This window comes from Podarcis liolepis (assembly GCF_965112155.1).
Source record: "Podarcis liolepis genome assembly, chromosome: 3".
NCBI classification, from domain to species: Eukaryota; Metazoa; Chordata; class Lepidosauria; order Squamata; family Lacertidae; genus Podarcis; species Podarcis liolepis.
This window is the reverse complement of record NC_139557.1, coordinates 3,909,969-3,936,395: the sequence shown is the minus strand read 5'-3', so window position 1 is coordinate 3,936,395 and position 26,427 is coordinate 3,909,969. Positions and strand designations below refer to the sequence as shown.

General features: G+C 44.4%; 1 protein-coding gene across 2 annotated transcripts in view; it reads right to left on the bottom strand.

Moving 5' to 3' along the window:
• The window catches only part of TFAP2D (transcription factor AP-2 delta), a 38,677-nt gene extending 15,098 nt beyond the window's left edge, over positions 1 to 23,579 (bottom strand). Inside the window, exons 1-4 of one of the 2 annotated variants that reach the window (XM_083495252.1) lie at positions 23,526 to 23,579; positions 22,102 to 22,599; positions 18,729 to 18,789; positions 1,294 to 1,459 (exon numbers count right to left, since the gene is read on the bottom strand). In XM_083495252.1, coding sequence (XP_083351378.1) covers positions 1,294 to 1,459; positions 18,729 to 18,789; positions 22,102 to 22,599; positions 23,526 to 23,564 — 764 coding nt within the window. In that variant the 5' untranslated portion in view covers positions 23,565 to 23,579. Of the gene's footprint in view, positions 1 to 1,293; positions 1,460 to 18,728; positions 18,790 to 22,101; positions 22,664 to 23,525 lie in introns of those variants that run through there. The other variant, XM_083495251.1, reaches the window with a different exon arrangement.
• Positions 23,580 to 26,427: the final 2,848 nt, after the last annotated feature.

The following is a 26,427-nucleotide window of genomic DNA, read 5'->3' as shown; positions in this document are numbered from 1 at the left end:
AACTTGATGCAGTCATATCAAGATTGTTTTTAGGGGCAGTGTGCTTTATAAATGCGTTAATGTGCACTGGTAACAAAAGCAGAGATAATACAAATGAATTAGGAAAAATAGACTGTGGAAAACTGCACATGTCCCACATTCCAAATTAAGTTTTACAAATGCCTCCAATTAAACTGGATTCAGGAAAAGTGAAATTTGGAGCACAGCAAATCAGAGAAACAAATAAAGCAAGAGAACGAACAGAGGAAATCCTCTCATCTCTAAAATCACTCCTCTGAATGGGACATTAGGTGGGAAACTGAAAGCATGCAGGTACAATATGAGTAAAAGTTGGGGTTTGTGATGTACTGGAATTCTCTCTTGACTTATACTTAGAAAGGGTTATCAAACAAAAAGTAGTGTTGCAAAAATAGTCCTGTTCCTCTCACAAATTTATGGGTTTCAGAAGGGACCCCCTGAATGCTACTAATAAAAAGGAAGAAAATGAATGACTTCGATTCTATTTACAGATAGGTAGCCGTGTTGGTCTGCCATAGTCAAAATAAAAAAATTCCTTCCAGTAGCACCTTAAAGACCAACTAAGTTAGTTCTTGGTATGAGCTTTCGTGTGCATGCACACTTCTTCAGATACACTGAAACAGAAGTTGCCAGATCCTTCTATATAGTGAGAAGGTGGGGAGGGGTATTACTCAGAAGGGTGGTGGGAATGGGAGATTGGCAGATAGCTGAGATGAGCCTGTTGATGACTCTTGACGACTGCAATAGGTCTTACAGGAAAAGGCAAGGGGTGAGAAGGTGAAAAATGCCCATTCATTATTTAATGCATTCATTCTGAAACACATGAAAATTTAACCAAATGAACTCCATTTTATATACATTCCATAGAGATGATGCCTAGTTGGTGATTGGGAGAGGAGGGATATTGTTTCTATTTTATTTTTGGACACAAACGTTGTCTAACAGATAAAACCACAGCCAACAATTAAAATGCTACAACAAAAAGCTGCTTATGTTTCCTCTATTAGTTCTGGTCTTCCTTGTTGAGGCAATCGTTCAGATGAAGTACTAATCACTTCAGGAAACAGATTCCAGAGGAGGCACCATTTCTCTGCCTCTGATCAATCTCTCTCAGTGTTCCCTTTTCCATGAAGAGCCTGAGGTACATAAAGGTCTGAAGAACTCATCTCTTAGCCAAGCTGAGCAGGCACAATGACATGCCACCCAAGGCCCCACTGAGTCCAACTCAAGCGTCCCTATATCTACCCCATGCAGTTGCACACAGCTTTCCCTTACCTTCTCAAAATCCCTCCTAACAGAGAGGCATTGAGGCATTCTGGTGGGGACAAGCGTCTCTTCACTTCTGCGATGGTCACTTTGTATTTGGAAGTGGAGCTGAGTAAAGATAAACGGCCAGGAACCGAGCAAAAGAGGTCTGTGGGGTTGACTACACACGTGCCACCTGAAAAGGTATACATGACATGCGTTAGGGGGAGGCTCAGAGCAGGAGTTTTCAGGATGAAATGTTCCTGGAACACATTTGAGGGAAAGTTTTGCTTAATTTGGGAATTATGCCTGAATGGAGGATGGGAGCGCAGGTAAGGTCCGTGGGGCCAAGCACACCAGCCCTGCTGCCAACACTCACCTGTGTGCTTGCTCTGCCTGTTCCATCCCTGACCTTCCTGTATCGAGTGGGAAGGTAGGGAAGGGAATTCTAAGCACATTTGATTGAACACACTTAGAAGTCTCCTTGGAATAATGCAAGGTTCTCAGTTATAAGGAAGTTTCTAAGCACATTCGGCTAAATGCACTTATAAATCTCCTTTAGACTTTCCATCCCCAAGACTGCTGGGGATGGAACTGACATGCTCAGTGACATGAAATCCTTTTCCATGGGCTGATCATTTTAAGAAGAAGAGTTTGGATTTGATATCCCGCTTTATCACTACCCTAAGGAGTCTCAAAGCGGCTAACATTCTCCTTTCCCCTCCTCCCTCACAACAAACACTCTGTGAGGTGAGTGGGGCTGAGAGACTTCAGAGAAGTGTGACTGGCCCAAGGTCACCCAGCAGCTGCATGTGGAGGAGCGGAGACACGAACCCGGTTTCCCAGATTACGTGACTACCGCTCTTAACCACTACACCACGCTGGCTCTCTCTTTTAATGCCTGAATAGGGTTTTTTATGTCTTTCCCAGTTTTGTCCATTTTAAAACCACAATTTCATAGCAGAATTTGTTATTGTTTTTTTAAAAAAGTACCCGCAAAACTATATCAAACAAAGAATTTGCACGACATGTAAGAACTTCAAAAAGCTAGTCACAACAGGCTATTTGCAACCAATTACAATGATTTCTTCCCTTTTTATATTTTGGTTTTGGAGGATCTTTTCTTCTTCCAGGAAAATATTTTTGCATATTTATTTCAGGCTTTTTGTTCTGTGATTTCTTCCCAGAACTGCCACTTGCAACTGTGACCTGACCTCTGGCATGATAGTGATACTTAGGCATCATCATCACCACTACAGCTGCAATTCTTGGAGTATATCGCTTCAGACAGAGGATTGCACAATTACTGTATATCCTTCCCTGTACATAGACAATTAGATGTCAGGGAGAAGGTTTCTAGCATTCTATTTTTCTATGCATGTATCTCCCCCAATATAAGCATTCAAGCGTGCTTTCTGCAGTCTGAAGAGGTGCACTCTTACCACAGGAGCTGCTGTTTGTTTAGGCTAAGTTTTGCAGTGGTAAAAATTATTAAAACAGGTTTAAAATACTATTTGTATTCTATATTAGCATGCGGTAGATGTTTAGATTAATACAAGTAATACATACACAAGTGGTTTACCAAAGGGTACTTGGGAAGGCCAACGACCACAATCCAGGTAACTAACATGTACCAATATTTGTATCATGTACATTCTGCTTTTTATTACAGTTGTAGAAGTTAACATTATTCTTTGAAGCAGAGTTTATAGTAATTACATTCCATGGACTTACACAAGGCAATGGCACACTTGAAAATATTTGCGATGTTCCCAGAGGAGGCATTCATTAATTGTTGTAGTCCATGCCTTTCTCCTTTTTACATTTTGTTTTCACAATTTCCAAGTCATGATTTCTGTATTTATGCCTAGTGCATTCAAGTGGTTAATCACAATTGCTCCCTATAAAAGTCAGTCCCTCAATATCTCAATCGCATTGTGAGGAAAAGCAACAAAAGGTAGGATGTGCTGAGAGAAGCAGCCCATCCCACTCAATGGCTTGATTTGGGGTGACTCAGATAGAGAACTGGGTGAGGCCTCCATTGCAATGATGTCTCCAAGGGCACGTCTTTCCTTTCTCCCATATAAGTGAATGGGGAATGTAAGGTCTGCACACCTGAAGGCAAACCTGCGTTCCCGCACTCACAGTGGGTGCCTCAACCCTCACAAACAGGGATCCCCCAGAAATCAAAAGGCCCCTCCACACACAAAGTGCCCCTATTCTATTTATGGGCATAACAATTTGCCTGCCTGACTGCCTGACTTTATCTATGCCACTTTCCATATTTTCTGATTTCACCCTGCCTCCTCTGACAGAGACCACATATGCAGTTTACAAGGAGACAAGCTGCTTCCTTCCTTGCTGCTCAGGGGTCCCAGCAATCTATGGCCAACCCACTCTGTCACTATAATAGGGGCTTCTGTCACTAGAAAATATATCTGTGTCTATATCTCTGTCCCTATCTAACTAGTGATTTTATAAATTGCCATTTAGGAAAGAAAACGAGGTCTCAAATTAAACGACCAACAATGAAAGACCAACAAAATACTGAAACTCAGTTATCTTAATAAATGTGAGTATTTTCAAAGGAAGACATAACTAGTTGAACTCTTTGTGTGTGTGGGGAGGTTATTTTATTTTTCCAAACTCTCCTCCTGCCAAATTGTACCTTATGCTTTTTCACCTACATATAGCTTTGAATAAATAATAGTCTTCCCGTGCATCCAGATTTCAGTTCAGCAAAATAATGTGTAAATGATGTTAATTATATTGGAAGGTACTATTTATTTCAGCTCTTGATATATTTGCTCGTAGGCAGGTAGAGAATTACCTGCAGCCATAGATCTTTATATTACAATGCAAGAGACAAATTAAGTCTACATTTTACAAACAATGAGGAAGTGCAGCAATGAAATATTAATATTTCTCTTTTACAATCCAACCCATATGTGCACAAACAATTTGTGCTGAATAAATAATTGCTCCTTTAATAAGAAAACATTTTGTTCCCACCTGCTTTATCTTTTTCAGCGCAGGCTTTATCATTCTGCAAAATGCATCAATTCCAGAAAGGCCACAGTAGTCTTCTAAAATGAAACTGACTCAAAAAGTGATGCCTTGTAAAACAACACTGAGCAGAAACAATGGCCAGATCCAAAGAATTGCTAACTTGCGGTGCCCCTTGGGGGTTTCAATGTGCCCAGTGGGATTTTTGACATTTTCTCCTGGAGTGACAGGCCCCTGCCTGCCACATCTCAAAGTACATTTGAAAGCCCTCACCATTTTCAAAACTGTTTTGCCTTGAGGTATGAGCTACTGCTCTAGCACAGGTCCAAATCAGCATTGGGCATGCAGAGCTAGCTGTATCGTTGGATCATGGCCAATAGGAGTATAGCATCTAGATCAAGGGAAGTCATAGTGCCACTGTATTCTGCTCTGGTCAGACCTCACTTGGAGTACTGTGTCCAGTTCTGGGCACCACAGTTCAAGAAGGACACTGACAAACTGGAACGTGTCCAGAGGAGGGCAACCAAAATGGTCAAAGGCCTGGAAACGATGCCTTATGAGGAACGGCTAAGGGAGCTGGGCATGTTTAGCCTGGAGAAGAGGAGGTTAAGGGGTGATATGATAGCCATGTTCAAATATATAAAAGGATGTCACATAGAGGAGGGAGAAAGGTTGTTTTCTGCTGCTCCAGAGAAGCGGACACGGAGCAATGGATGCAAACTACAAGAAAGAAGATTCCACCTAAACATTAGGAAGAACTTCCTGACAGTAAGAGCTTTTCGACAGTGGAATTTGCTGCCAAGGAGTGTGGTGGAGTCTCCTACTTTGGAGGTCTTTAAGCAGAGGCTTGACAACCATATGTCAGGAGTGCTCTGATGGTGTTTCCTGCTTGGCAGGGGGTTGGACTCGATGGCCCTTGTGGTCTCTTCCAACTCTATGATTCTATGATTCTAGGATAGGAAGGAGAAGGGAAAATGTCGTGGGAATGTAAAAGGTATTACTTATCCAGTGACATAAGGGCAGGATGGTAAATGGAACTTCCCAGTGAACTATAATGAAGATATGAAGCAGGGTCTGTCCAAATTATGGCTTAAGCCTGGTGGGCAGGCTTCATGGGAAACCTCAGTGCACCAGGTGCACAGCCCACCCACTGAACAAAGGGAAAGCCTGGCCCTGGAGGAAAGAGCCAGCAGCCAGTTCTTGAGCATCTCCAGGGGTGCTGCCCTCAGCTGACTCCTTGGTTTCTCCTCAGCATCCTTGAGGTTTGGATGCCCGACTTCTCTTCTGTCACTGTCCTTTGATACTACGCTCTTCCCCACCATTCTTCCCTATCATGCTTAACATGCTTGATAGGAGAAAAATGTTCCCTGGAGGCTTCCCAAGGTTGCCCAACATTAGGACCAGCCCTGACGAAGTGGGGCAAGTTCCCTAACTGCACGTAAGTAGGCAATGCACCCTTTTCAAGGGTGAAGTGTTAGGCACACAATACTTTTCTCTCTTCAGGAGAACTGAAGGTGGTATGATAGGAACACATTTTATTCCACTGTCACGACTGTTCAAGCAGATGTTAGGGTGCCTAACTACAAAAGGGCAAAAACTGCTTTTCAGAATCAGCAATGGGACGGAAAATGTAAGTGACTGCATTACGAGCCATGATGGCCCTATGGTGCCACTCCCAGGAGAAGAAAAACTACCATTTGTCTCTAGTCTGAACATGGCACACTGAAATGATGTTTTGGAGAAACTTCTGTATTCTACTAATCCCACTCTTTATAAGCAGCATAATATGGATTGAAAAGCTATATTCACATTAATGATTGAATTCCATGCCTCATTTTTCATGCTTTATGACCCGAAACATTCCCAGCTTCAAAAACTCTGGAATATGAGATGATTCTTAAACACCGTGTCCCAGTCTCTATCATAGCACCTTAGAGCCAAAGCTTTGATCCACAAACCATGAAGTGACATGAAGCAGTTGCCTTGGGCAGCAGATTCCTGGGGCGATGCCTTTTCCGCACCTCCTGTTTCTATTTATGTACACATTTTGAAACATCAAGTCATCACTAAGCATGGGGTGTGGGTTGGTGGACTTTGTGTGTAATGTGCAAAAACATCCAGAATGGTATATGCCAATTGTCACCACTAAAGGCTGGATTAACTACTATATACTAACAGCTGGAGCCAGAGAAGAACTCTGCTCATGAAACGGGCCATTTTTGGACTCCCTTTCCATTGCAGCCCCTGATAACTCCAAAAGTGACTCCTGATGGTCAAGATGAAGGAGGCTGAAGGGGTGGGGTGTTAATGGGATTTGGGGAGGAACTACAGCTTTAGATCTAAGCCTAACAACTCAGACAAAAGGGCATCCTGCTAGATCATAATTAGCAAGAAATGTGGGGCAGAAAGCCAGGTTTTATTTAGTCACTGAATTCACCATGGGATTCTTCATTCCTGTGGCAAATATCTATGCCCTTTCCAGTATTAACTGTCTAGAATTCAAGTCAGTATTTACTGAAGAATGGTTTTTATAGTGGCTTCTGGCACTTTGAGTCTTTATGATTGATGTTTCTATCCCAAACTGTGAAAGCTAGAACTATCTATTTAAAAATAAATAAAAATGAAACCAATACTCTCCCATAATGGCATATGATTTCTTGGCTAATGAAGGTTTCAGTCTATACATTTTAAACAAGAAAAAAAATCACTCCATGAAGGAGCCATCCAACTATCTGCCATATACTTCAGTTCTCATCCAAAAAACACCTGGGAAGCAGACGTTCAACTTTTATCCTAAAATCCTAGCTGGATTCAAAATTAGATTTCATTGACCTAGATGGGTTTTCTTTCATGACAACTGGACTTCACAACTATCCTATGCTAGCTACACGGAAAGAAGTCTCATTGTGCTCAGTGGGATTTACACCCAGGAAAGTGTGGAAAGGATTGCAATCTTTTTTTTAAAAAAGGTGTTTCTAAAATATTTTACAGCAAGCTTTGGCATAACACAAGGAAGAATTTGATGAAATGTGATGTCTAGGCTTGCAAACAGGGCCATCTTTACCCAGGGGTGCAAGGGGGGCAGGGCACTCAGGCACCAAATTTGGGGGGGCATCAAATGTATACCTACTGTATACCAGTCCCTCTTGATTGGCGGCAGTGAAAAGGAAAGGAGCAAAAGACCCCACCCCATTCCTCCATCGCTCTGTTACTCAGCAGCATCAAATATCCCTGACGAGTCAGGAAACAAAAACAGGGGTTTTTTGCTGTGTCGTTGTTATAGGTGAGCGATTGCCGCCACCCAAAAAACTCCCAGACTTTGAGTTCACCCCCCCCCTAAAAATGGTCAATAACTTTGGCTTCCCCCCTCCCTAAAAAAGCCCTAATTTGGGGGATGGCTAAACTAAATTTGGGGATGCTGGACAGATCTTTGCACCCCGGTGGCCCATATGCTAAAGATGGCCCTGCTTGCAAGCCTATGCACATGTACTTGGGACTAGCCCTCACAGATGTGTGAGGTCCCTTCCTGAGCAGAGGTGGATTTAGGAGAGTGCGGCTGATTCCGCAGCACTGGGCACGGAGCCTTGGGGGTGATGCAGGAAGCGCCACAACTGTGATTTAGAATGGAGTGTGAGAGGAAGGGGATGCACCACATTTTGCAGTTGTGCTGCTGATTTTGAGACCCCAAGTTCCACCACTGTTCATCCAGCCTGCATATCCTTGGATAGCAGCAGTACAGTAAAAGATGGAATAAATAGATCCCTTCTTTGGGACAAGGTGGGACACAGTGCAGTGAGCGGAGGAGGAGGCATGAATCATGGAGCTGTTTATACAGTGGTACCTCGGGTTAAGTACTTAATTCGTTCCAGAGGTCCGTTCTTAATCTGAAACTGTTCTTAACCTGAAGCACCATTTTAGCTAATGGGACCTCCCACTGCTGCCGCGCCGCTGGAGCACAATTTCTGTGTTCATCCTGAATCAACGTTCTTAACCTGAAGCACTATTTCTGGGTTAGCGGAGTCTGTAACCTGAAGCGTATGTAACCTGAAGCGTATGTAACCTGAGGTACCACTGTAATAAGGAATAGTACAGAGGGAGTGAAGGAAGAACAACCTTTTCTTCTAAACTAAAAAGATAAATCTCTTTATCTTTTCTTTCTAACGAAGATAATGCTATGGTCAATTCAGTTGCCTTTTGCTTTACTATAATATGCTTTTTGAGATTGGGTGACCTTGAATACAAACAACATTCTAAATTATCACCATAACATGTGCCAACATTACAGCCCTGCTTTGTTGTATCATTGGGAAGTACCGTATTTTTCGCTCTATAACACGCACCCGACCATAACACGCACATAGTTTGTAGAGGAGGAAAATCCGTAGGCATGCCACCAGTAGGCATTCCCTCCATAACACGCACAGACATTTCCCCTTACTTTCTAGGAGGAAAAAAGTGAGTGTTATGGTGCAAAAAATACGGTATTTATGTCCTGGTACAGCAAACTGCATATTAACTGCTAACCTGGGCCACAATAAAGAGGTCTTTTCTTGGTGTGCCCAAAACTTTATATAGGCTTCAAAAACCAACACCTTTCTTGGAATGACAAACATATTGGCCAACATTATTATTTTTTTTTTTGTAAGCACACTTTCCACCTACCAGGAGCTGTAAGTATCTCTGATATAGAATCATAGAATTGTAGAGTTGGAAGGGACCCCGAGGGTCATCTAGCCCAACCCCCTGCAATGCAGGAATCTCAACTAAAGCATCTATAACAGATGGATACTTAAAAACCTCCAAAGAAAGAGAGTCCATAACCTCCTAAGGGAGTCCATTCCACGGTCTAACAACTCTTACTGTCAGAGAGTTCTTCCCAGTGTTTACTCAGAATCTCCTTTCTTGTAACTTGACTCCACTGGCTCTGCTCCTGCCTTCTGGAGCAGCAGAAAACAAGCTTCACCCTCTATAACGGGAAATAACACAGAAATAAGGGGAAGTTCCAGGCTAGTTAAGATTGGGCTGCTGTTTGGAAGTTCTATTGAAAACAATGTGCCACAGAATACAACAGGAATACATGGGCGTAGCCAGGGTTAAATTTTAGGGGGGGGCATGCTTTATATTGGATGAGGCAGAACTGAGATATCTGTGATGCAATTGGTCAGTTAGTTAAGTATTTCTATTTATTTACTTGAGGGGGGGGGGGACAGCTGCCACCTAGCACCCCCTGGCTACATTCTCACAGGAATGTGGCAAGTGCCTTGCACCAAATTAGGAGGTGTGCCCAGCTAGCTAGCAGTTGTCCAGGTCCCAGACAGAGGTCATTTCATATGTCAGCTTCTACCTTTCAATCTGAGATGCCTGTCAGGATGGACAGTGCTGGGCTAGATGGACAAATAGCCCATCAATTCATATGGATTTTCAAGGGTAAGGGTTTTTGTTTTTTTAAGCATTTGGGGGGTTAGGAATGGTAGAAAAATTGTCACCTGAAACAGTGTTGTTGTTGTTTAAAAAAACCTCTGTTTCTCATTCCATTGTCACAATATCCTTGCATTCTACTCATCTATGATTAAACTTCCATGCAGAACTGGCTGAAAACATCATGCTGCCTATTCCACCATCCAAATCTATCCCCCTGCAGAGGACTGTGGAAATCATAGGAGCAGTTCCCATTCTGTGCATTATTTCTTTTTTTACAAAACTGTGAGTTCAGCTTAAGGATATGTGTGTGGGGGGGTGTCTCTATCCAATTCCCTTATTGTTCTCTGCCTTGATAGTGCCACTCCTCCAAAATTCCAGTTTAACTAGGAGAATTTTAAAAACCTTTTGCAGGGACTGGAAAACACACAATTTGCCTCCACTTTCAGTTTCTACAGTTCACTGTCATGGTCTTCCCCATCTACTTTATGAACACAGTATACACATGCCTGTGTAGAAAACATTGCAGAAAAGCAACCATGAAGTTGTCGTTCCATGATTGTATCGAGATTCTTTTTGTGCAATGTTTCACTGGTGTGCACAAACCTGCTCCTTTCCATTAGTAAAAGATTGCACAAAGGAAAATCAATACAACTGTGTGTACAATTCTATCAATGCAATTAATTAATACACACACACACGCATGCATGCATTGGTAATGCAGGGCAGAGTGCAGAGTGAAGACATGAAGGAACTTAAGCAAATCATGGACCCACAGCACTGTATAGAAAATTTGGGAACAAAAAATTGGAGGAATGGAGGATTCTGAATACATTGATTCTCTCAGAAAGAAGCCTGCACAATTCAGAATGCCAAGAAAATTCAGAGGAGGATTATTTTGGAAGCACCTCTAATTCAAGCACATGAGAGATCAGCCATGTCTCCACACCACAAGACAAAGACCAAATAAATTGCATTATTTGCTGCCATGTAACATGAAGCAGCACATAGAGTGAAGAAGCATCCTTAATTCCACCACCTTTAGGACCAGAATAAAGTTAGCATAGCCTCAGTATTTCAGCTGGATTGCAATAATTCTCTAGCACTTTATAACCTCTCATTGCAGAATTGATATGAGTTGCATTAGTTTTGTAGAAACCAAGTGACACCTCTGTCATAAACACATATTTCCAAAGGCCTTCATTCCACACAATTGGTGCAATCTTGAAAAAGTTACCTACACCTCAGTCTTAGGGAAACCACAGCCCCTTGCCTATGAAGGGGTGGGGGTTGGGAAAGAAGGAATCTCCAGTAAGCAAGGTTTACTTTGGAGTAAACTTTGATGCTTGTCTGTGTATTTCATCTCCCTAGGTAAGTAGGATTTAGCACGCCCAATTTCCTCTGGATTTTCCTCATGCAGCGGGACTTGTAGAAATTGCGTTGGAGACTGCAGCCTATTCTTACTTGGCCAGAGAAAGCAACACAGCCCACCCAACCTGTTACATCTAAAAGTTTGGGATGAGGCGGGTTTACATCCCTGCTTGGGAAGGCGCTTATTGGAGCCAACCGTGAGCCCAACCCAAGAGAAGACCGATTCAACTCAGGCTGCCAGCATTTGGGAACAATCCCCCAAAACACAGCGGCGCTTTCTTCAAGGAAGGCATGCAAAGGATCGGGCTGTGCTTCCATGGCGAGCAACGCAAAGGGATTGCTGCGACGTACTTCTGAACGGAAGGGCCTTCCGAACGCTTGAGCACAGCCATGGAAGTGAATGGGGGAAATGACTTGAAATCCTAATACAGTTCTCCCTCGTTTGGGGCGGGATTTCCCAAGACGCTCCCGTGACCCGCGAGTCCCAAGCCCAGGCAACTGTTGAGATACTCGGCTGCTAATCTTTCAGCCAAGCCAAGCAACCCTCCCCCCGCCCCCGCAAGCTGTACCCTCTTAAAACCCAGCCGCGCTTATTCCAGCCGCTCCCTCTTTTGCCTGGGCGCATTTCTTGCGGCTTCCTTCATGAACCATTCAGGCTTTTCCCCACACCCCGCCTCACGCCTCTCCTTTCCTGCCCCCCTTCCTCTCTTTTTATTGTTGTGACTCCAGTTGAAACCAGCTCGGCTGGAACTATTAATTAAACAAGCGCATTAGGGCTTTTAAATGGGACTCAATTTGCTTCCTGGAAAAAAAAAGAGAGAGAAAAGAGACAGCAGCGTTAATGACAATACATTAAGGGCAAATTATACGTATTATGGGATTATCAAGATTTGGCCAGATAAGAGCTAAAGAGTGGGGAGGGAATTGGAATCTAAGGGGGCCGACAGAGAACGGCTGGCGAAGCAAGCCAGCCTCGCCCGGTCTTCTCAGGTTGCTTTCTCCGAGACCGGGACACTAACTCAGCACAGTTACGCGCGCCTAAACTCCGCGGATGCGCAACGGGTGGTGGTGGGTGTCGGAGGTGTTATAATAATTCTAAGGTGTCACAAATATAATGAATCTTCATAAGTGCACAAGGTAAACACACATGATAAAAAACCCCACATGTCTGAAATAGTACAGGAAAGAAATCCAAAAGCCATCTGGACTCTTAATGACCCATAGATTTCCTCCGCAGAAGGAAATATATTGGAAGAAACCTCTCCCAGTAGTTCTTTTCGCTTACAAATCTAGTGAAAAGAGAATATTTTGTGAATGAATAGGGGAGGTCTTGGGACAATGGTTCCAGGAACTAACGTTTTACCATTTAAAAGATGGCCCAGACTGGCCGAGGTGGGGAGATCAGGAAACAATATCTTGTATCCTGATCTTGACAAACAGGAGACAAGCCACACTCTCAAATTTCTGTTGTAGACCGCCTCTTTCTGAGATGCGTGTGTGATGCTTCTGGTGGTCTTTAGGCAAATTCTAAGTGTTTAAACACACCTTTGTCCTGGGTCCTCCTCTTCTCTGACCGATCATGGATTTAGGAGACACTGAAACCCCTGGATTTTGATCTGTAAAAGCCAACCCCATCCCACCCACCCCCGTAAAACAGGGTTCCCGGTTGTGCCCTGCATTCCGCAGAGACTCCACGCCGGCTTGGGGAAAGCGTCCGTGGGGCTTCCTTACTAAGGGTTTTAGGGGTTTGAAATGGAGGGAACAGAAATTCATATTATTTGTTTTTACGTCAATATTTAAAGATGGAAAGAAAAGTGGTTGAGGACTAGAGCTAGGCGTAACTTGGAGTCGAGAAGAGAGAAGGACTCGGGGAGAAGACTATGAGACAGAAGAGGCCTGTGGTGGATCAGGTCTAACAGAGAACATCCTTTCAAAAAGATTAACCTCTTGGACATGTTTCTGCTGGAATATGTACTGTTGTAAAATGTGTACACATGTTTTAAACCCACTCCCACATTAAAAACAATGGTCAAATAGAATTCAACAGAACAGCTATAGTGAAGCAAAAATAGATAACAGAATGTGGGTGTAGGACTCTCGCGTTGGACGCCTTGCGCGTTGGACGCCTTGCGCCCAACATCTGGGGCCCAGGAAGCTTCGGCCACCTCCAATAAAATATTGGATGGGGCCATCCCCCTTCCAAAAAATTAATGGGCATTGCCATTCAAATAGCGCGTCTTGTGATTGATTATTGGGGGGCTTACCAGCCCCCCAATAGTTTGTTTAAGTTGGCACCCCTGCTTTCGCCCTAGGAAGAGGGATCGGATTAGCTGGATTTATTTCCCAGTAAATATGCCTACGATCCGCTCAACCTCACCTCAGCCCTAACCTTGCCCGGTGGTTTAGGCCAGGGGTGTCCAAACGTTTTTCAAAGAGGGCCAGATTTGATGAAACGAACATGCATGAGGGCCGGCCAAAGTTGTTGACCTTTTTTTAGAACCACAAAGGGGGAACTGCCTGTGGGGGCCGAATTAAACCGACCGGCGGCCGGATTAGGTCCCCCAAACCGACTTTGGACATGCCTGGTTTAGGCAACCTGGTGGTTCAGGCATTCCTTCCAGTTTAGGTATGGGACGTAGTAACGCTGACCCGCCTCACAGGTTTGTTGTGAAACGATTGCTGAGCGAAATGTGGGCAATGGTTTTGAGAGTACTCGAGAAAAACGCTGTGGTGCTAAAGTCACAAACCAGCCGGAGCCAAGCATTTTAAGCCACTAATTCGAATAAAATAGTTTAGCACATGTTTTGTTGTTGAAATTAATTTAACGAAGTCCGATCTTCTTCTGGATATCAGCTTGGGAGTGAGCCCTACTGCCAAGGAAATGCAAAAGGGTCGCGTAGGATTGAATCCTATATGTAATTCTTTCACAGAATAGCCGTATGGATATGATAGACTGGTCTTATCTTTCCCCGCGCCGATATGGAGAATATTCTGCGAGATATGCTAACAAAGTCCCTTTAGGTTTTACCTTCTGTTTAGGCGTTTACAGTAAAACAAACGGTGGCTCGTCTGTCCCATCTGGTTTCTCTGCCTAATTCCCTATTCTCTACACCCAGTATGAACAGGGTCTTTTCTAACACGACATATGCGTCCTGATATATTCTGCCAGAATGTACCATAAATGCAAAACTTGGAGCTATCCTTAAAAAGAAAGAAAGAGATTGTTTGGTCTTGGATATTTGCCCCCTAGAGCTTCACTCCACCCCTTAATAAAAACTCTCTCCACCCCTCTCCCCCCGCATCCAATGAATGAGTCATTAGGCTGCAGTTTCATCATTAAGTGCCTCAAATTAAAATTGCAGATCAAAGGACCGCGATCAAACCCCGGATTGCAAGGGATAGGCAGCGCCTTAAGTAAACACATAAAAGGCAGAAGGCAGAGAAGGGGGACGTCTATCCCGGCTCTCTATTGGTTAGGCTGGTTTTTTGGTGACTGATGCTCAGACTTTTAAGAGCCTTTCTATTTTTTATTTTTTTTTAATCAAATAAGATCTGACAATGTTTCTAGCTTCGCATTAATGCCTCAGCCTTCTCATGTCAGTCACCTCTAAGCGATTTGACAAACTCAAGATCTCTTAAAACGGGAAGAGTTCAGATCATATTAATTCCCCAAAAATGTTTTGATTCAAAGTAGTTTGTATTTTACGTTGCCAAGGGCAATCGAGAAAGAGAGTGTGCCGATAGCCCGGGCCTTCTTTTTCTCTTCATGGCCCAGAGGCGATAGCAGTATTTAAGCTTCTGAAATTAGCCTGGGGCAGGGAAAGATGGATGATCACAAAGCGAAACAAGAGCCGCCCCCCCCCCTTTCTCCTTTTTTTTTTTTTTTTTGAGTTTGCCATTTCATAAAACGACACAGGAGGGCCAAGTGTCACCTTGTTGTCTTTTTTTTTAAAGGACTCCAAAATATTTAGTGCAGAAGCCACGAGTCTATCCCTCTTATTTACTCGTTCCAAGGCAGGCAAGCAAAACATACGAGACTCTTAAAAAAGAAAAAAAAGCAGGTTCCAGGCTGATAATTGTCGTTTAGAGAGGAATTCCTAAAACAGAAAACTGATTTCTAAGGAACTATAAAAAAAGAGGGGAGGAAAACTGGGCGTGGCGGCGGGGAGTGAAAAAGATGTTTCTTTTTGCCGCCATCCTCAGCAATGATTAAAAATTGCAGACGACTCTTGTAAATAGAAGGTTTGCATCTTCGGGAGAGATTTCTTTTGAAAGGGCCGATCTGAATATTCAACTTTTAAGGCAAAGCTTCACTCGTCTGTATGTACAACATTAATATGATCTCCGCAGAATTTGGGCTCTCAGAAAGATTACCATATCAAAGCAGGCGCCTGCGGCTAGAGAAGCTATCGATACGCTCGCAGTAGGTAAAGTAAAGATTATTGGTTGTGATGGTGCGAGGAGCGGAGCTCCGGGCGAAATCCTGCACACCATTAACTGGAAGTGATAGCGGTGGGAGCTCGGCCACCGAATCGGGGGCAAATATTGGCTCTGGCTGGTAATTAGCTCGCCAACACCTCAGTCCTTCAGCCCCGACCTCCTCCCGCCCCCCTCACCGCCACCGCCCAAACCCACACAAAAGAAAAGGCCCCTTCCTGCCCGGGTCTCATTAAAAAGCAAACACTCTACATCAGGGCACCTCCAATGTCTCAGCTGGGACAGGCCTAGTCGGAGGAGGAGGAGGAAGCAGGCAAGAGGCTGCATTTTGAGCAGACGGGGCCGAGGACTTTGTTGGAAGCGGGGCGGGGAGTAGGGGCACTTGGTTAGTTTCCGAAGAACCATTGGGAAATCTTGGCTGTAGGGCCAGAAGGCCCGGTTTGAAATGTACATGGATTTCCCCACTTTCTTTCTGTTCTATACCTTCTATAGTCCTTACCAGTTTTCCTCACCTGTTTAGTAAACAGTATTAGTATTTTGGAGTCGTCCTTTCAACTCGATCATTTTCCTCTATATTGAAATTAAAGGGGTTTTTTAATGTCTTGATGGAGTTAGATTTTCCTTCCTCTTTCCTCCTGCTTCTTCCCAAAGTGACATATTTTCTCTCCCCCCCACCTCGAATTCCCTCCCTCTCTTCTTAAAGCCGCTTCCCCCCCCCCCTCAGATAAAGACACCAAGCGCTTAAAATATGAGGGGAGCCCGGCTTCATATATTTGCATCGATGCAGCGAGAGAGAGAAAAGAAGGGCCCCCGCTGATTTATGCGGAAGGTTCCACAGCGCTCGGGATCCGCGTGCCTTGATGACTGCTAACACTTTTTCCCTAAGACTCACTTGACAAAATATTTATTATGTATTTCGAGGACTCATTTGAAACGTATAGGTTCGCCTTTGATATTTGTCCCGGATTTCACAAGAGGCGTTGCACGGAGGGCGGGGGATGGGGGCTCAAGGTGTCGGAGCCATTCAGCTCTTGAGTAGAGAAACAGCCTCCTTGCATTTTCATGCTGGATTTTACCATCAGCCTTTAAATCCTTGAATGACTCGGTCGCCTTTTGAAAAACGGAACGGTAAGGAGGGAGAGAGCAGCCTTGCTTAACTACAATCAGTCGCTCAGGTAATTGGAAGCTCCTTGCCAGGAGAGAGCTGGAGACAGCATCAACTCGATAAGAAGGACTCGAGAGGAAAAACCTCCTTCAGATGGGAGATTAGAGTCCAGTCAAGCAGTTACAGACACAGCACCTCAGTTGATGGGGATTCAGCATTTGCCGGTTTCTCCCCCTCAGGATCCAGCCCGAAGAAGCAAGCGCACTTGCTTATAATGAATATGAACCAAAATACAAGAAACTAACATGCAACTCCTCTCCCCGCCTCTGGCGCTAAGGAAGGTGGAGATGATTGAATGAGAATGCATAACATATTGTCAAAACATTCCATATGGATTACTCCAGAGAAATAGACCCTTGCTCTTTTTCCAGTATACAAGCAACAAATGTAACTTAAAAAAAAAAAAGTGTCACCCCTAGCTCTATTTATATTTCTCAAACCACACAATAATACCGCACATTAAGACGATTCTAAAAATCAGAAGGTACAGCCTTGTGTAAAGAGTGAGGGAAAACAACCGATTTACAACCCATTGAAACGGAAAGAAATAGATTTGGGGCCATTTATGGTTGATATTACAGTTTACGTTTCTGCAGACCTTGATCAAAATGTTAACAATAATATAAAAAGAATCCATCCGTTTGTTTAGAAGAAAATGACGTGGCTTTCACAGATCCCCAGTTCCTAGAAGAATTGTAACCCTCAACATTCAGACGGGTTTTGGAGTCGGACTGTTATAAAGTAGCCACCGGCGCTCAACGGTCAAGCTTCCTCGCTGTTAGGAAAACTCACCGCCAAGGAGCTGTCCATTTCAGCACCAGAAGTATCCCTGCCACCGCCTCCTTACCCGCATCTTTAGAATATCTGCAGTCCGACAGGATTCAAAAGACATTTCACCACTAGCGTGTTGCTGTGCGCTCTTTCCATAGTTTTATGCTTCAAATAAGTTGCTATGACCTTATTACTATTTCAGTAACTTTAACCAAGACGGAAGAAAATTTCCCCTTGCTCATTTTGGTTTACCCTTCCTCCAAATGTCAACAAATAAAATAAATAAAACTATCTGGAAAACAGAACCGTAAATTATAGTTGAAGCAATCCTGTTGGAATCAGCCTATATTACACACGTGGCCCAAACGGGCTAGGAAGCGCTCAGCTTTAGCACAGGATGGTTTCAATAGTTTCATCTTGTCTCCCTGTCATCGGTGATATATGGGGAAAACCCCATTTAACTTCCTCCCTTCATTAATTTGTTCACATTTCGGGGGAAAATGTTTTCCCCCGTTTTCAGATGTAATCTTTGAATAAATTCTGTTCTCTGACATTTTTATTATCCTTCATTCTGATCAGACCGGTAACATATTGGCCTCACTATAGAGCCTTCTGCCTAAAATACTTGCGATTCACACAAGTTAATGAACTGACCCACCCCACCCCCTTTCATTCACCCAGTGCATTTTCAGTGCACTCCTATACATGTCTACTCAGGAATAAGCCTCGTTGAATTCACCGGTTGCCGTAGGATCGAAATGTGAGCTTATGGCTGGTGCTACTCCCCGCTCTGCAAAAGCCAGTAATTCGGGTTTCTGATACAGAGTAGGCTAGAAGACCACATCCTGATTTTTACAAAAGCTACGCTTCGGTTTTAAAACTTCCATCGCAAATTGCCATTGAAGCCCTACTTGCCCCCCCCCCGTACGTAAATAGTACCAGCAGCATACTGAGTTGAAAAGTTTACAAAATACACGCGCGCACACAAAATGAAATGGGAAACGCAGGTGGCAAAAACAGCATCGCAAGATCATCCCAAGTAGAAAGCATAGCGGAGTGGGGCGGGGGTCGTCTTTCATTTCCTAGAGCTGCACACTAAATATGATGGCAACGTTTCCTTAAGGCCTCTTCTGTTTCTATTGGGGTGGGGGCAATTACATGGATATAAAAGGCACCCAGAACCCGGTCACAAACTCCGCTATTTGTTTGGAAGTTGGCCCTAGTGGTTATTACACAATTTTAAGGCTTTCTGTTGTTAAAATAATAAGTAAAAATGTAGGACTCGCAACTTGCTTACCTCTCCTTATCACCCCACCTTGGCCGTTCAACACTAGCCCACACTGGGTCTCCACTGAGCCCTTGAATGAAGAGAATAAAATAAAATCAGATAAAGATCCGTACAGATAAATTGCATGGCTGGATGCATCGAACGTGATGCGTTTTAAAAGTGACTGTGTTCAGATTGCAACTCAAAGAATATATCTCCTACGAAATATTTCAAAAACCATAGAATAGCACAGCTTCTTCCCAGAACAAACAAACTCTGTTCTCAGATATGATCTTTTGTCTGAATGATTGATTGGCAGGAAAGAGGAAGAGAGTCAGTATGGAAAGTTTTTGAAGGGATGTTTTGGAGGAGGAAAAAGAACAATTTTAAAAGAAAGTGGCAGCGTACCTGTGGAACATATATACCCCTTTCAAGGTCCATGTCTAACGTGTTAAGTGAACGTAGCATTCACATGTCACACAACTAGGACCAGTTTGCAGAGACTGGTAAAAGCCAGACTTAGAAATGGGAGTTATAAAGAACGGCGACAGAAGGGGAACAATCGCGTGTTTCTCGATTTCTCGACTGGGCTAAATTCTAGACTACGTTGTAATGGTCCATTCCAACGACTGAGAATTTTGCTATCAACTTCAGTGGGATTTCAACATGCTCTGGTCAAAACCCTTTACAAACTGAGTTCCATATACTCTGGTTTCGCTTTATGTTGGGATACGAATTCTATCGAGAAGAAATCCCCCCTTTTTTCTGTCTATGTGTGTGTACATTTCTTCCACGCAACCTCTCAGTCCTTTTGTCCAGTGGCAATGTGTTAAAAGATGCATTTTCCTTTACAAACAAACGAGGTATTGGACATGAAAGAGGCCTCTTAAGGGTGTTAACCTACCCAACAGCCCGTGAAGAGTTAAGTACATGCGGAGAAAGAGTCGGTGCATAATAATAAAAAGCCCACTTTACAAAAACAACCTTTACAGTCCCGTCTCTCTCTTCCCCATGCCCCCCCGCACCGTTTTTCGGCATATTGACGCTGGCCTAGAAAACCCCTTTCAAGGCCTCTTTTGAGTTTTAGTGTTCTGCCTTAAAGTGATTATGAAATCAATATGGGGGAAAACTAGGCGACTGAGCATAAATTAAAGCGGTGATGGGAAAAGGTGTGACAGTTTCCTTTGTTGCCCATGGAAAATCTTTTTAGGGGTCTCAAAGATGCCCATTCCGGCTCCAAGACTCCTTGCATCTGTTAGGCTGGCTTAAACAGCCTTCCAAACTATTGGACTTTCACTTAACATTCTGAGCAGGGGAAAGTATATTTACATTTGTTGCATTAGAAATGAGGCATATGTTGATGAAGAAAGTGGAAAGCGGGCGGGGGCGGAGGTGAAAAAGAAAAGGGAAAGACTGGCTACGAGTTGGAGTTCTTCCGCCAACCTTGGTCGAGCAGCAACCCATTTTGTCACCAAAAAAAAACACCTCCCCTATAAAACATAAGAAGCTGAAATCAACAAGCTTCTTTTCAAGCGTCGAAAAGAAAAAGCTACAAAAATCAGTGCAAATTCACAAATAGTGGTTCCCCGCCTCCCCCTCGCGCCACTTTCGAAACCCCACATTTGTAACTGTGAAGAAACTGATGACTATGTAAGGAAATAGCATCCATGTATAATGAGTATAACAGACATTATGCATCATGCATAACTCAAAACCAAAACAGGGTTTTGTTAAATTTGATTTTTATGGCATTTTTTTTTGGTAGCGCTTCCCCGCCGCCCCCCCTCCCACAAAACAGAAAGAAGGAAAGACGACCTCGTGTTATTCTCTCCACTATTTAAATTTAAGACAAAAAATGTTTTTTTTTTAAAATCGTTAAAATGATTCCTAAGCATGAACCTGCCATCTCAGTCTCGGCAAAAGGAGGTTGGAAGGGAAGCGCGTTGTTTGGTCGGATGACATTGCATAAGTGACCAGTTGAATGGCACTAAGTCGAAAATTGGATAAACTATGGTGCTTTTTTGCACAGGATTTAGGCATTGTGCGCTGCCTTGCAAACGTCTCTAATCCCTCCTTTTGAAAAAAAATACAAGGCTTTGTGCTCCGCATAGAAAAAAAAATGTACAGCTAAAAAAATCAGCAGCAGACGTGGTTATATAAAAAAAGGAGAGTAAATAGGTCTTAGTGAAGCGAAATAGTGAATGGCAGATTTGGGAGAAGGAGTGATGAGGAGGAACATAAGGGAAGCCCTGTTGAAAATGGGGAGGGGGCGGGTAGAGACAGAAGCGTGGAAAATGATTGAGTGAATTTCAATGCAGAAAGTCAGGTTTTAGGGAACTGTTCTTCATGGCCCCAAATGATTTTATTCTTGTGCAAATTCCAAAATATGTGTGTGGGAGGCCTTCCTTTTATATGGTACACATACAAACATTTTCTTTATCCTCAGAGAGGAAAATATATATTTTTTTCTGATAAGAAATCTGGGGCGGGGTTTGAGGGGAGAAGAAAGGACAATAAAAGCAACTTAGAATTTACTCTCTGTAAGTAAATAGAACCCACTTCATTGCGTGAAACTGCACTCCTTCCTAATAGGTTTGATAAAATTTCACGTTCTCTCTCTTTTACAGTAACGTTATAACTATGTATTAGTTATTATAACTATAGTTAGTTATTATAATACATTGTAACTATTATTAAAAGTAGTTAATTCCATCAAAACACACCTTCACTTGATGCTGATAGCTTCTTGACTAGGAAACTTTCGAATTTTGTAAAACTAGAGATCTGTGTGTGTCAGTCAGCGAAAGAGAGGTACAACAGAAATAAACAGATGAGTATGTTGGAGAGGAAGAGAAAAACAGGTGTTTGCGTTGGAGAGGGAGAGAAATTTAGGGAAGAGATGTGCATGCGTATGTGAACACGGGGGGGGGGCGGATGATTGGGTTAACGAATGGATGGATTTGCAGATCTATTTCAATATTTTGCAGCTAGTTTTTAATGCTTCTGCTGGCTCCCTCACTGCCATAGGTAGGACCCGCAGTCGCCTTCCATGAGCTACTGCTCTTGTGCAGTTCTCTTTCAGAGATATTTCTGCCTGTCTGGTTTAGTTTTAATTTTGCAGAGCGGAGTGGGGGGGGGGTGTTTGGAGGGATGCGATTGTCTTTAGGGGGGAGACCTTTGATTTCTGCCTGTCTAATCTGGATTAGCTAATGTCCCCGCCCGCCCTCGGCCGCAGGCAGCTCGCAGGTGAGAGGCTCCTCCGCCCGCGTAGCACTTTCTCTCCTGACCAGAAGGTCGCCGAGCTCTCTCTCGACAGCCGGGGGGCCGGGTGGGTGGCAGGCGAGTGCGGGCCAGGGGTGGGAGCAGGAGCCGGGCGGCGGCGGGAAGGCGACGTGTGATTTACCTGCAGGTCGTCCGCTCCCGAGGCGGCCAGCCCAAGGCTTGGTCCTGGCAGGAGTCTTTGATCGGGGTGCATCCCATACTGGGAGCCATGGCTCATAAGAGACAGGTCGTGGCGACGGTAAGCGTCTAGGCAGCCCAGCTCCCTCCTCTGCTCGTCCAGGCAGGAGGACTTGAGCGCCCGGGCGTTGTGCAGGTTGATAAAGTCGGTGGGTTCTCCATGGTGGATCTGCTGGTAGTACTGTTGCGAGTGGTGGAGCGAGTTCAAGGAGTAGGCGTCGGGGTTGACGGCCGGGTGGCTGTGTTGGAACTCGTAGTGGAAGGACTGGTGGTGCAGGGGGGTGTACTGGTGGTTGGTGGAGAAGTAGGGGGAGGCGAACTCAGTACCGGTGGTGGAGTAAGTGAGGGGCGACGTGGAGGAGTAGGCGACGGTGGAGTTGGCCACAGACTCCAGGCATCCCAGCTGCATCAAACGGTAGCTGTTTGATCCATCATGACGTATCTGAAAGGAAGAAGGGAAAAGGTAACCCAAATACTGCAGGCTGGTCATCGGAAAAGAGCGGGGCTCCAACAGCACCCTGTCCCGCCTAGCTACCCCCCCCCCGCAACCCTAGCCAAAGCTCCTCTAGAGTTAGCGCCGGCAACCCCATACACCTTGGGCTGGTGCCCTGCAAGTCTGCACTAGAGGTTTAAAGAGGGAGCGAGAGAGAGACCCCTACGTAGGAAAGCGAGGCGTCCACACAGCTTGGGAAAGAAAGCTGCTACTTCACTGTGATGGCTGCTTGCGGAGGTAACCCAAAGTTACCCAACACAAACGCTGCAAAACTCCATATCCGTCTCAAGCGCAGAGGACTGATCTCCTCCTCTTACGGTCCTAACTCTCTCAGCAGACATAGGTCTCTCTCGATAGATACCAGGCACCGCGTCTCTCTCGGTGTGGCTCGACTCCCTACATGCCTTTAACCCTTCTTGGTAAAAGATCTAGGTCCAAAACCTTCCCCTTCCGACAACCTGAGTAGGAGTCGATCGCTTGCTGGCCCCCGGATTCCCATTGCGCGCTCTCGCTCTCGCTCTTTTTCTCTCTCTCCGGCTATTATTAATAGTATTTGCCACCTTCCGTTTCACGGCATTATTGGGGCCATTAGCCTGCTTTCTTTCCGGCAACCGTTTGAATGCGGCAATGGGTTTGCCCCTTTCCTGGCGACAGATGTCATAACGAATTTTCGCCCTTTACTTCTCGAAGTTCTCTCTGAAGCCGGATTATAATTAAATGTAACGGTCCAATGTGGATTAACAAAAAAATGGAAACAACCACACACAGGCACACTCGACCGTACACACACACACACGCATGCATAGGCACACACATCCGCACACACGCGCACACACACACACCCGCACACACGCACACAGACACACACAAAATACCTCCGCATCGTGGACGAGTCCTGGAAAGGTAGTTGACATTTTGGGTTCTCCGAAAGAGGCTCTGATTAAATCCCTTCTCCAAATTTAAAAGGAAAGAAAAGACACCAAAGCAACCACCAAACCACGAACAGTTTTTAAAAATCAAAAAATTGCAGTCCTCTCCTGTTTCCCACAGACGTGAAAAATATATATACATATAGAGAGTATTTCTATCTAAACACAAAGAGGCTTTGCAACGTGTCTGCATAGGTCTCCCGCTTTTTTCCACCGTGCACCCTTTTAAAAACCTGTAGGAACAATTTTTCCCTCTGCACAAAAGCAGCTCCCCGGATCAGATTTTGTACTTGCAGGGTATTTCTTTGGCTGATGTCGTAGGTCCCTTGGTAATATAGAAGTTTTGAAAATTAAGCATCAGCACTGAGAACTGGGAGGACAATAGATAGAGCAGCTTCATCCCAGGAGACAAGGAATAAATATTGTATCTTCGCCTAATAAGGAACTGTAGGTTCTTTCAACGTTTTTATACATTTTTCCTTCACTCTTTTAGAAGGCTTCCCCCCACTTTACTCAGGCTAATGTGGGACCTAATCTTTTCGAAAGGGGCCTTTTTAGGAACATATGATAGAGGTGAACTAGAGCTAATACATAAAACAAACTAGATTAATTAAAACCATCCTTTTTCAGTTGGTGAGTGTTTCTTCTTGCTGGCTGTGGCTATCCATCCACCCCCCCCCCCCATATTGACCAAAACACAAGATTAGCATGTATGTAACTGGATTTCCCCCGTCCTCCGAATTACACCAGCGCATTTATATTTCTTAGAGAAAATAATAAATCGAATTGAAGTCCACCTCCACGCCCCCCCCCCCCACCTTAGTCAGATTGTTCGATATGGGGCAACTTAGATGAAATCACACTGGGTTTTGAAACAGAATTTCAAAGAAACAACTTATCTGAAATGTGTCACTGCGGTTAAGTGTCGCTGCCGTGCATTAGAGAGAGAGATATATATAATATAAATAAATACATATATATACATATAGGGCGATACCGGGAGCAGGAAGACACCCCCGCGCGCCCCCGCACCCACACATGACACGGGGTAAGAGAGCTAAAAACCTGGAGATTTGTGAGCGAAAAGGTGAGAAAGATTTGGAGCCTCCCGCCCCAACTTGGAAGTGTCTATTTGAAGTGCGAACTGATTTATTTTTCAGACAGTTAATTATGGCCGAGTTAGCATTATGGCCGAGTTTAAAACTACGTGCATGTATTTATTTGCAACCATCCCGGGAGTTAATTTCTGGGGGCGCGTCCGCTTTCTGCGGGAGAATCATCTAAGCCCCGTTTTCTGCTCGGAGGAACCGCAACTGAAGATTCTCTCTCGTCAGGGCGCGCCTGGCGAATGCTCCAAGGAAGGATCTGAGGCAAATGGCATTTCCTGCCGCTGCTGTGCCTCTCTGCTGATGGCGAGCTTAAATTACAAGCCTTGGAGACAGAAGCGGGTGTAACTCGCTTTTAATTGCCATTTAATTTGGTTCGCTTTTAAGTGTTTAAACCGCGAAGGTGTCTTAATAATAAGCCGCAGGCAAACAGACGTGTGGCTCTTTTTTAAGGTCCAGGTTTGGGGAGTGTTTATTGGTATCTGTTCATGCAGGCTAACAGGAGCTGTCATTCAAGCCTCTATTCTTTATCCAAATGGACAAAGGCACACGACTCGAATGGAAATGCATTGTCTGAAATGGAAAAGTGCGATTATCCAGACCGGCACAGGGGTCAGCAGCAAACACTGTTTGTTGCCTCCCCAACCTTCTCTTTAACGGGATGGGGTGGGGCGGGGGGGGGGGGTTCTAAAACTCCTTCGCAGAAAGAAAAAAAGAAAGAAAGAAATTACACCCTGACATTTTAAACTGGAAATTCCATTAATTACTGACATCTCTAATGTTTCATTTCCCAGGCTCTGGGCAACTTTGGTGGTAAAGATTAGGAAATGGGAGACAGTACATAAATCAGCGAAATCTTTCCCCTGCAAAGACTGAGTTTGTCCAGTGATCAGCCTACCCCGGTTAAGACGCTCCCGTCCACCCCCTTCCTAAGCGGAGGCGCCTTCAGGAAAGAGCAGGGACTCCTCTCAAGTCACCTCCTTTTAAAGGATCCTGCTTGCCCACCAGACGAGAAGAGCCACCAGTCCCTTGGGATAACCACGATTATTCACCCCACTCTGGTTTATGAGCACCTATAACGCCGAAGGGTATTATTTTGGTTTAAGAGAGCATGGATCGTCCTTCTGGCTCGCAAGAGTAGATGAGCACGTCGGAAGCGTGGAACAAAGACAGACAGACAGACAGACAGAAAGGAGAAATCTTGTTCATGGCTAGGTTCCACTCAAATGCATCTATTCAAGTGTAACATCGGACAACTAAATACTTGATTTGTTTGTGTGGAAACCTTACCCACGTCAAACTAGATTTCCAGGAGAATGTGCGGAGGATAGCATCGTTACAGCCCGATTCTCCATACTTCCCTCTCACCTGGAAGGTAACCCCTACGGATTTCAGGTTCTGCTGCTTTAAAAGCAATTTAGTTTTGCACACCTCAGGTGTGATTCTTCTTGTCATCAACTGGACGTACTTCTAAGTGAGTGCCTTGAGAGTAAGATGGAAATAGACAGGAAGCGAACCTAGGTACGCTTACTTGGAGATGAGATCCATAGGAAATAAGATCCAAGTTGGTGATGGCCACCAACTTGGATGACTTTGAAAGAGAATTAGGGAAATTCAGGGAGGAGGAGAGGGCGGCCAACGGCTACGAGCCGTGATAGCTTTGTTCTGCCTCCATTGCCAGGGGCAGGGCGATGCATCTGAATACCGGAATCGCAGGTGGGCAGAGGGCGCTTGCGCTCAGG